Genomic DNA, 11978 nt, shown 5'->3' with positions numbered 1-11978 from the left:
ACCCTAGTGTGGGTATATGAGTCTGTATGCTTGTGTTTTAAACTCACTTCAAACACTGGCATCATCGCCCCTCCTCGTCTTAATGAAGACGTGTTCTGTTCTCCCGAGTGTCAGGGATATTACTAACAGCAGGTCCTGTGTCAGCTAATTCCCCCCCCCCCCCCACCCCCCCCCCCCCCCCCCCTCCCCCCGATGCTCAGTGTTCAGATCGGGTCTACGTAATCTGATCTAGAATCCATGCTATACGCCAAAATATCAGTGCGCGTGTTGCAGGAAGAGGAAATGCCTCGGCCGCGAGGTCCTTAGCACGCACGGAATGTTTGACAAGTGAGAAGCAAGGCGTGCAGAAATGCAAGCGAGCCTCGGTCACAGCTAGTTGGTTATAGTTAACCCTCTACCACAGCTAGTTAGTTATAGTTAACCCTCTACCACAGCTAGTTGGTTATAGTTAACCCTCTGTCACAGCTAGTTAGTTATAGTTAACCCTCTGTCACAGCTAGTTGGTTATAGTTAACCCTCTGTCACAGCTAGTTGGTTATAGTTAACCCTCTGATATAGCTAGTTAGTTATAGTTAACCCTCTGTCACAGCTAGTTGGTTATAGTTAACCCTCTGTCACAGCTAGTTGGTTATAGTTAACCCTCTGTCACAGCTAGTTGGTTATAGTTAACCCTCTGATATAGCTAGTTAATTATAGTTAACCCTCTGTCACAGCTAGTTGGTTATAGTTAACCCTCTGTCACAGCTAGTTGGTTATAGTTAACCCTCTGTCACAGCTAGTTAGTTATAGTTAACCCTCGGTCACAGCTAGTTGGTTATAGTTAACCCTCTGTCACAGCTAGTTAGTTATAGTTAACCCTCTGTCACAGCTAGTTAGTTATAGTTAACCCTCTGTCACAGCTAGTTGGTTATAGTTAACCCTCTGTCACAGCTAGTTAGTTATAGTTAACCCTCTGTCACAGCTAGTTAGTTATAGTTAACCCTCTGTCACAGCTAGTTAGTTATAGTTAACCCTCTGTCACAGCTAGTTAGTTATAGTTAACCCTCTGTCACAGCTAGTTAGTTATAGTTAACCCTCTGCTATAGCTAGTTAGTTATAGTTAACGTTCTACCACAGCTAGTTAGTTATAGTTAACCCTCTACCACAGCTAGTTAGTTATAGTTAACCCTCTGCTATAGCTAGTTAGTTATAGTTAACGTTCTACCACAGCTAGTTAGTTATAGTTAACCCTCTGCCACAGCTAGTTAGTTATAGTTAACCCTCTGTCACAGCTAGTTTAAATGTTACCGGATGCCTGAGTAGCTAACACTGGACTAATGTGGTCTCTCCTCTTGGTTCTAGTTAGTAGCCTAGCTGCAGAGTAGCTAACACTGGACTGATGTGGTGTATCCTCTTGGTTCTAGTTAATAGCCTAGCTGCAGAGTAGCTAACACTGGGCTGATGTGGTCTCTCCTCTTGGTTCTAGTTAATAGCCTAGCTGCAGAGTAGCTAACACTGGACTGATGTGGTCTCTCCTCTTGGTTCTAGTTAGTAGCCTAGCTGCAGAGTAGCTAACACTGGACTGATGTGGTCTCTCCTCTTGGTTCTAGTTAGTAGCCTAGCTGCAGAGTAGCTAACACTGGACTGATGTGGTCTCTCCTCTTGGTTCTAGTTAGTAGCCTAGCTGCAGAGTAGCTAACACTGGACTGATGTGCTCTCTCCTCTTGGTTGTAGTTAATAGCCTAGCTGCAGAGTAGCTAACACTGGACTGATGTGGTCTCTCCTCTTGGTTCTAGTTAATAGCCTAGCTGCAGAGTAGCTAACACTGGACTGATGTGGTCTCCCTCTTGGTTCTAGTTAGTAGCCTAGCTGCAGAGTAGCTAACACTGGACTGATGTGGTCTCTCATCTAGGTTCTAGTTAGTAGCCTAGCTGCAGAGTAGCTAACACTGGGCTGATGTGGTCTCTCCTCTTGGTTCTAGTTAATAGCCTAGCTGCAGAGTAGCTAACACTGGACTGATGTGGTCTCTCCTCTTGGTTCTAGTTAGTAGCCTAGCTGCAGAGTAGCTAACACTGGGCTGATGTGGTCTCTCCTCTTGGTTCTAGTTAGTAGCCTAGCTGCAGAGTAGCTAACACTGGACTGATGTGGTCTCTCCTCTTGGTTCTAGTTAGTAGCCTAGCTGCAGAGTAGCTAACACTGGGCTGATGTGGTCTCTCCTCTTGGTTCTAGTTAGTAGCCTAGCTGCAGAGTAGCTAACACTGGACTGATGTGGTCTCTCCTCTTGGTTCTAGTTAATAGCCTAGCTGTAGAGTTTTGATGTCTTTCTGTGGTTAATGTATCAAATGTCCTCTGCTTTGACCCGTCTCCCTCAGGGCCTGACCGGGTGCGTCAGCTGGCAAAAAACACGGCATATTTCCGGGCGCGGCTGCTGGAACTCGGCTTCATCATCTACGGCAACCACGAGTCTCCCGTCGTGCCCATGATGCTCTACATGCCGGCCAAGATAGCGTGAGCCCCCTCCTTCTGTTCCCGCCTAATTTATTAACTGTACAACTATTTAACACGGTCTCAGAAAAAACGTAAATAAAGTACTAATCGACCACGAGAAGAAGAAAAAGGGTACATAATGTATGTTATATTATAGCCATAATTTATATATAACTGTACATTTTGTGTCTGCGAAAGTCCAAAACCAAACGGCGCAACTGGGAGTCGAACCAACAATGATCTCACCACTAGACTAAGACACCCACCCACCCTGATACAAACACAGCTCTCACCACTAGACTAAGACACCCACCCACCCTGATACAAACACAGCTCTCACCACTAGACCAAGACACCCACCCTGATACAAACACAGCTCTCGCCACTAGACCAAGACACCCACCCTGATACAAACACAGCTCTCACCACTAGACCAAGACACCCACCCTGATACAAACACAGCTCTCGCCACTAGACCAAGACACCCACCCTGATACAAACACAGCTCTCACCACTAGACTAAGACACCCACCCTGATACAAACACAGCTCTCGCCACTAGACCAAGACACCCACCCTGATACAAACACAGCTCTCACCACTAGACTAAGACACCCACCCTGATACAAACACAGCTCTCACCACTAGACTAAGACACCCACCCTGATACAAACACAGCTCTCACCACTAGACTAAGACACCCACCCTGATACAAACACAGCTCTCACCACTAGACTAAGAGACCCACCCTGATACAAACACAGCTCTCACCACTAAACTAAGACACCCACCCACCCTGATACAAACATAGCTCTCACCACTAGACTAAGACACCCACCCTGATACAAACACAGCTCTCACCACTAGACTAAGACACCCACCCTGATACAAACACAGCTCTCACCACTAGACTAAGACACCCACCCTGATACAAACACAGCTCTCACCACTAGACTAAGACACCCACCCTGATACAAACACAGCTCTTTATTTACATGTTTTAAGCGAGATCGAGCTGAACTATTTGACGTACGGATGTCTTACCTGTTGTGTTTCCACCCCTCCTCCTCCTCATCCCCCCCTCCTCCTCCTCTCCTCCACCCCCCCTCCTCCTGCTCCGCCCCTCTCCTCCTGCTCCGCCCCTCCTGCTCTTGCTCCGCCCCCTCCAGGGCGTTCGGCAGAGAGATGCTGAAGAGGAACATCGGGGTGGTAGTGGTCGGCTTCCCCGCGACGCCCATCATCGAGTCGCGAGCGCGCTTCTGCATCTCCGCCTCCCACACCAGAGACATGCTCGACTACGTGAGTGCTGCTTCCTCCTCCTGCCAGTTAATAATAATAATAATAATAATTCATTTTATTTGTAAAGCGCTTCTCAAGAACCCGAAGTCGCTGACATTAGGCGGGAAAACAGAGAAAAACAAAGAAACAAAAGGAACATGAGACCACGGGGGAAACAGGGAAACAGCATGAGATACACAGAAACATAGAGCCACAGTATCACATTAACAAACAACAACACATCAACATGGTCCCTGATGAACAAGACCAACAGTATCACATTAACAACAATACATCAAGTAATAATAATAATAATAATAATAATAATAATAATAATAATAATAATAATAATAATAATAATAATAATAATAATAATAATAATAATAATAATAATAATAATAATAATAATAATAATAATAAACTTTATTTGTATAGCACCTTTCATACAGAAACTGCAGCTCAAAGTGCTTCACAACAGAAAAAGGACATAAAATTAGCACACATATTAGTGCAGAGACATATAAAATCACAGTTTTTCACATTAGGATCTAACAATCCCAACAGGCCACCTTGTTTATGGTTTGATTCAAATACATGGACAAAATTAAATAAAAGGAGCTATGAGTTATGTCGTCACGGCTAGCCATGTTTATCTGGTTTATGTGCACCTGGAGAGAGCTTGGAGGTCGGAAGTTGGGATTTTCAACTGGGAAATCAGTTTTGAGTTGTCCGGAACGCAGCATAAACCCCCAGCCCCCCCCCCCCCCATCACTGTTGCTCGATGGGAAGCAAAGATAACAGAGTGGACTTGTGCTACTAATCAGGGGAACAGTGTGGGGCTGAGCCCAAACGTTCGGACCTTCGTTTGTTACGTTGGCATTCCCCCCCAAAGAAAGTATTGATAAATTAATGTTGAACGCACCTGATTGGATAAATGACATGCTGGTGCTCTAGGGCGACATCTAGAGGCTGGATGTGATCTATAGCACATCTTAACACATTCACGGCCAGCCATTAGATGGGCCCCATTCTAGGAAGGCCAGCGTTCCCATAACAAACCTTCACTGTGCATCACGTTGTTTGTAGAGCTAAATCTATATTTTATATTATAGCTATGTATCCAATGTCATTGTCAATTGACAGTATGAACCTTCCGTTCAATATGCCATAAAGAAATAATTTTTTCATCAATACGTTCCCGTTTTATACCGTGATGAATATGAGCGTTATATCGGAATGATCTTGGATCATTCCTGCAAGGCTAGTTATAAGGCGCTAAGCTAATAACGTTGACTCGATTGGCGTTTCGTCCCTACACACGACACAGTTAAAAATCCAAATGCATTTGATCGGTATTATGTTCCACTATGAATGCATGAAAGGGGGGGGAGTCGTTTCTGATTATTGATTACCAATAACGGCATTCGTTATTGCAACATCATAAGCTGACCGGGTGGATGGCTATGAGAACAAGGCACGATCAGACTGAAATTGACGTCAAATTGCTCTTACCTGTGGCCGGTTGGATTCCAAAAATTATTTTCCAGTTACTTGATCGCCATCTGGTAGATCGATATGTCCATTGGCCGATGCTTTATTCCTTTACTGCATAATGAATTCGGCGTCGCAAAAAGTATTCCAGGCTATCGGGTGAAGCCCTCCCTTCACACTAACAAAAAAGTCAGCCGGAAGCGTAAAAAAGGTGACACCAAGTGTGCAACAGGGGAAACTGCATTCTCGAGACAGCGCCAATACCAGGATATGGCCGGTACTGCACTTTCCGAGTCTTAATATGCCTTTTCCAGCCAAAATACAGCTCTGTGACATTGAATAGGATATTAAAATTGAATAAAAGAAAAAAATAGTTAAAAACGTATATATACGTGAATGGCCGGACATGTGTTAAGGCTCATTTTCATTGTTTACAACTTTGGTACCTTTCCCCCCCCCGAGCCAAACCAAGCTGAGTAGTGTAATCTATAAGGAGAGGTTCTGTAGTATAATCTATAAGGAGAGGTTCTGTAGTATAATCTATAAGTAGAGGTCTGTAGTATAATCTATAAGGAGAGTTTCTGTAGTATAATCTATAAGGAGAGTTTCTGTAGTATAATCTATAAGTAGAGGTCTGTAGTATAATCTATAAGGAGAGTTTCTGTAGTATAATCTATAAGGAGAGTTTCTGTAGTATAATCTATAAGTAGAGGTCTGTAGTATAATCTATAAGTAGAGGTCTGTAGTATAATCTATAAGGAGAGTTTCTGTAGTATAATCTATAAGTAGAGGTCTGTAGTATAATCTATAAGGAGAGTTTCTGTAGTATAATCTATAAGTAGAGGTCTGTAGTATAATCTATAAGTAGAGGTCTGTAGTATAATCTATAAGTAGAGGTCTGTAGTATAATCTATAAATAGAGGTCTGTAGTATAATCTATAAGGAGAGTTTCTGTAGTATAATCTATAAGGAGAGGTTCTGTAGTATAATCTATAAGTAGAGGTCTGTAGTATAATCTATAAATAGAGGTCTGTAGTATAATCTATAAATAGAGGTCTGTAGTATAATCTATAAGGAGAGTTTCTGTAGTATAATCTATAAGTAGAGGTCTGTAGTATAATCTATAAGGAGAGTTTCTGTAGTATAATCTATAAATAGAGGTCTGTAGTATAATCTATAAGTAGAGGTCTGTCGTATAATCTATAAGGAGAGTTTCTGTAGTATAATCTATAAGTAGAGGTCTGTAGTATAATCTATAAGTAGAGGTCTGTAGTATAATCTATAAGGAGAGTTTCTGTAGTATAATCTATAAGTAGAGGTCTGTAGTATAATCTATAAGTAGAGGTCTGTCGTATAATCTATAAGTAGAGGTCTGTCGTATAATCTATAAGGAGAGTTTCTGTAGTATAATCTATAAGTAGAGGTCTGTAGTATAATCTATAAGGAGAGGTCTGTCGTATAATCTATAAGGAGAGTTTCTGTAGTATAATCTATAAGTAGAGGTCTGTCGTATAATCTATAAGGAGAGGTTCTGTAGTATAATCTATAAGTAGAGGTCTGTAGTATAATCTATAAGGAGAGGTCTGTCGTATAATCTATAAGGAGAGTTTCTGTAGTATAATCTATAAGTAGAGGTCTGTAGTATAATCTATAAGGAGAGGTTCTGTAGTATAATCTATAAGGAGAGGTTCTGTAGTATAATCTATAAGGAGAGTTTCTGTAGTATAATCTATAAGTAGAGGTCTGTCGTATAATCTATAAGGAGAGGTTCTGTAGTATAATCTATAAGTAGAGGTCTGTAGTATAATCTATAAATAGAGGTCTGTAGTATAATCTATAAGGAGAGGTTCTGTAGTATAATCTATAAGGAGAGGTTCTGTAGTATAATCTATAAGGAGAGGTTCTGTAGTATAATCTATAAGTAGAGGTCTGTAGTATAATCTATAAGTAGAGGTCTGTAGTATAATCTATAAGTAGAGGTCTGTAGTATAATCTATAAGGAGAGTTTCTGTAGTATAATCTATAAGGAGAGTTTCTGTAGTATAATCTATAAGTAGAGGTTCTGTAGTATAATCTATAAATAGAGGTCTGTAGTGTAATCTATAAGTAGAGGTCTGTAGTATAATCTATAAGTAGAGGTCTGTAGTATAATCTATAAGTAGAGGTTCTGTAGTATAATCTATAAGGAGAGGTTCTGTAGTATAATCTATAAGGAGAGGTTCTGTAGTATAATCTATAAATAGAGGTCTGTCGTATAATCTATAAGTAGAGGTCTGTAGTATAATCTATAAGGAGAGGTTCTGTAGTATAATCTATAAGGAGAGTTTCTGTAGTATAATCTATAAGGAGAGTTTCTGTAGTATAATCTATAAGGAGAGGTTCTGTAGTATAATCTATAAGGAGAGGTCTGTAGTATAATCTATAAGTAGAGGTTCTGTAGTATAATCTATAAGTAGAGGTCTGTAGTATAATCTATAAGGAGAGGTTCTGTAGTATAATCTATAAGGAGAGGTCTGTCGTATAATCTATAAGTAGAGGTCTGTAGTATAATCTATAAGTAGAGGTCTGTAGTATAATCTATAAGTAGAGGTCTGTAGTGTAATCTATAAGGAGAGTTTCTGTAGTATAATCTATAAGTAGAGGTCTGTAGTATAATCTATAAGTAGAGGTCTGTAGTGTAATCTATAAGTAGAGGTCTGTCGTATAATCTATAAGTAGAGGTCTGTAGTATAATCTATAAATAGAGGTCTGTAGTATAATCTATAAATAGAGGTCTGTAGTATAATCTATAAGGAGAGTTTCTGTAGTATAATCTATAAGGAGAGGTTCTGTAGTATAATCTATAAGGAGAGTTTCTGTAGTATAATCTATAAGGAGAGGTTCTGTAGTATAATCTATAAGGAGAGTTTCTGTAGTATAATCTATAAGTAGAGGTCTGTAGTATAATCTATAAGTAGAGGTCTGTCGTATAATCTATAAGTAGAGGTCTGTAGTATAATCTATAAGGAGAGTTTCTGTAGTATAATCTATAAGGAGAGGTTCTGTAGTATAATCTATAAGGAGAGTTTCTGTAGTATAATCTATAAGTAGAGGTCTGTAGTATAATCTATAAGTAGAGGTCTGTCGTATAATCTATAAGTAGAGGTCTGTAGTATAATCTATAAGTAGAGGTCTGTAGTATAATCTATAAGTAGAGGTCTGTAGTATAATCTATAAGGAGAGTTTCTGTAGTATAATCTATAAGTAGAGGTCTGTAGTATAATCTATAAGGAGAGTTTCTGTAGTATAATCTATAAGTAGAGTTTCTGTAGTATAATCTATAAGTAGAGGTCTGTAGTATAATCTATAAGTAGAGGTCTGTAGTATAATCTATAAGTAGAGGTCTGTAGTATAATCTATAAGTAGAGGTCTGTCGTATAATCTATAAGTAGAGGTCTGTAGTATAATCTATAAGTAGAGGTCTGTCGTATAATCTATAAGGAGAGGTCTGTAGTATAATCTATAAGGAGAGTTTCTGTAGTATAATCTATAAATAGAGGTCTGTAGTATAATCTATAAGGAGAGTTTCTGTAGTATAATCTATAAGTAGAGGTCTGTAGTATAATCTATAAGGAGAGTTTCTGTAGTATAATCTATAAGTAGAGGTCTGTAGTATAATCTATAAGTAGAGGTCTGTAGTATAATCTATAAGTAGAGGTCTGTAGTATAATCTATAAGGAGAGGTCTGTAGTATAATCTATAAATAGAGGTCTGTAGTATAATCTATAAGGAGAGTTTCTGTAGTATAATCTATAAGGAGAGGTTCTGTAGTATAATCTATAAGTAGAGGTCTGTAGTATAATCTATAAATAGAGGTCTGTAGTATAATCTATAAATAGAGGTCTGTAGTATAATCTATAAGGAGAGTTTCTGTAGTATAATCTATAAGTAGAGGTCTGTAGTATAATCTATAAGGAGAGTTTCTGTAGTATAATCTATAAATAGAGGTCTGTAGTATAATCTATAAGTAGAGGTCTGTCGTATAATCTATAAGGAGAGTTTCTGTAGTATAATCTATAAATAGAGGTCTGTAGTATAATCTATAAGGAGAGGTTCTGTAGTATAATCTATAAGGAGAGTTTCTGTAGTATAATCTATAAGGAGAGGTTCTGTAGTATAATCTATAAGTAGAGGTCTGTAGTATAATCTATAAATAGAGGTCTGTAGTATAATCTATAAATAGAGGTCTGTAGTATAATCTATAAGGAGAGTTTCTGTAGTATAATCTATAAGTAGAGGTCTGTAGTATAATCTATAAGGAGAGTTTCTGTAGTATAATCTATAAATAGAGGTCTGTAGTATAATCTATAAGTAGAGGTCTGTCGTATAATCTATAAGGAGAGTTTCTGTAGTATAATCTATAAGTAGAGGTCTGTAGTATAATCTATAAGTAGAGGTCTGTAGTATAATCTATAAGGAGAGTTTCTGTAGTATAATCTATAAGTAGAGGTCTGTAGTATAATCTATAAGTAGAGGTCTGTCGTATAATCTATAAGTAGAGGTCTGTCGTATAATCTATAAGGAGAGTTTCTGTAGTATAATCTATAAGTAGAGGTCTGTAGTATAATCTATAAGGAGAGGTCTGTCGTATAATCTATAAGGAGAGTTTCTGTAGTATAATCTATAAGTAGAGGTCTGTCGTATAATCTATAAGGAGAGGTTCTGTAGTATAATCTATAAGTAGAGGTCTGTAGTATAATCTATAAGGAGAGGTCTGTCGTATAATCTATAAGGAGAGTTTCTGTAGTATAATCTATAAGTAGAGGTCTGTAGTATAATCTATAAGGAGAGGTTCTGTAGTATAATCTATAAGGAGAGGTTCTGTAGTATAATCTATAAGGAGAGTTTCTGTAGTATAATCTATAAGTAGAGGTCTGTCGTATAATCTATAAGGAGAGGTTCTGTAGTATAATCTATAAGTAGAGGTCTGTAGTATAATCTATAAATAGAGGTCTGTAGTATAATCTATAAGGAGAGGTTCTGTAGTATAATCTATAAGGAGAGGTTCTGTAGTATAATCTATAAGGAGAGGTTCTGTAGTATAATCTATAAGTAGAGGTCTGTAGTATAATCTATAAGTAGAGGTCTGTAGTATAATCTATAAGTAGAGGTCTGTAGTATAATCTATAAGGAGAGTTTCTGTAGTATAATCTATAAGGAGAGTTTCTGTAGTATAATCTATAAGTAGAGGTTCTGTAGTATAATCTATAAGTAGAGGTCTGTAGTGTAATCTATAAGTAGAGGTCTGTAGTATAATCTATAAGTAGAGGTCTGTAGTATAATCTATAAGTAGAGGTTCTGTAGTATAATCTATAAGGAGAGGTTCTGTAGTATAATCTATAAGGAGAGGTTCTGTAGTATAATCTATAAATAGAGGTCTGTCGTATAATCTATAAGTAGAGGTCTGTAGTATAATCTATAAGGAGAGGTTCTGTAGTATAATCTATAAGGAGAGTTTCTGTAGTATAATCTATAAGGAGAGTTTCTGTAGTATAATCTATAAGGAGAGGTTCTGTAGTATAATCTATAAGTAGAGGTTCTGTAGTATAATCTATAAGTAGAGGTCTGTAGTATAATCTATAAGGAGAGGTTCTGTAGTATAATCTATAAGGAGAGGTTCTGTAGTATAATCTATAAGGAGAGGTCTGTAGTATAATCTATAAGGAGAGTTTCTGTAGTATAATCTATAAGGAGAGGTTCTGTAGTATAATCTATAAGTAGAGGTTCTGTAGTATAATCTATAAGGAGAGGTTCTGTAGTATAATCTATAAGGAGAGTTTCTGTAGTATAATCTATAAGTAGAGGTCTGTCGTATAATCTATAAGTAGAGGTCTGTAGTATAATCTATAAGTAGAGGTCTGTAGTATAATCTATAAGGAGAGTTTCTGTAGTATAATCTATAAGTAGAGGTCTGTAGTATAATCTATAAGGAGAGTTTCTGTAGTATAATCTATAAGTAGAGTTTCTGTAGTATAATCTATAAGTAGAGGTCTGTAGTATAATCTATAAGTAGAGGTCTGTAGTATAATCTATAAGTAGAGGTCTGTAGTATAATCTATAAGTAGAGGTCTGTAGTATAATCTATAAGTAGAGGTCTGTAGTATAATCTATAAGTAGAGGTCTGTAGTATAATCTATAAGTAGAGGTCTGTAGTATAATCTATAAGTAGAGGTTCTGTAGTATAATCTATAAGTAGAGGTCTGTAGTATAATCTATAAGTAGAGGTCTGTAGTATAATCTATAAGGAGAGTTTCTGTAGTATAATCTATAAGTAGAGGTCTGTAGTATAATCTATAAGGAGAGTTTCTGTAGTATAATCTATAAGTAGAGTTTCTGTAGTATAATCTATAAGTAGAGGTCTGTAGTATAATCTATAAGTAGAGGTCTGTAGTATAATCTATAAGTAGAGGTCTGTAGTATAATCTATAAGTAGAGGTCTGTCGTATAATCTATAAGTAGAGGTCTGTAGTATAATCTATAAGTAGAGGTCTGTCGTATAATCTATAAGGAGAGGTCTGTAGTATAATCTATAAGGAGAGTTTCTGTAGTATAATCTATAAGTAGAGGTCTGTAGTATAATCTATAAGGAGAGTTTCTGTAGTATAATCTATAAGTAGAGGTCTGTAGTATAATCTATAAGGAGAGTTTCTGTAGTATAATCTATAAGTAGAGGTCTGTAGTATAATCTATAAGTAGAGGTCTGTA

General features: G+C 37.6%; 1 protein-coding gene across 1 annotated transcript in view; it reads left to right on the top strand.

Annotated features, from left to right (window-relative positions):
- Nucleotides 1-2351: 2351 nt before the first annotated feature.
- The window catches only part of LOC311248446 (serine palmitoyltransferase 2-like), a gene marked incomplete at its 5' end in the record, with an annotated part of 14993 nt that continues 5366 nt past the window's right edge, over nucleotides 2352-11978 (top strand). Inside the window, 2 exons of the mRNA XM_084339322.1 lie at nucleotides 2352-2487; nucleotides 3635-3764. Of these exons, the coding sequence (XP_084195448.1) occupies nucleotides 2352-2487; nucleotides 3635-3764 (266 nt within the window). The remainder of the gene's footprint in view (nucleotides 2488-3634; nucleotides 3765-11978) is intronic.

Source organism: Notolepis coatsorum (genome assembly GCF_963971535.1).
Source record: "Notolepis coatsorum genome assembly, contig: SCAFFOLD_1810, whole genome shotgun sequence".
Classification (NCBI taxonomy): domain Eukaryota; kingdom Metazoa; phylum Chordata; class Actinopteri; order Aulopiformes; family Paralepididae; genus Notolepis; species Notolepis coatsorum.
The sequence above is the reverse complement of the archived record's forward strand: the minus strand, read 5'-3'. Positions and strand labels throughout refer to the sequence as shown.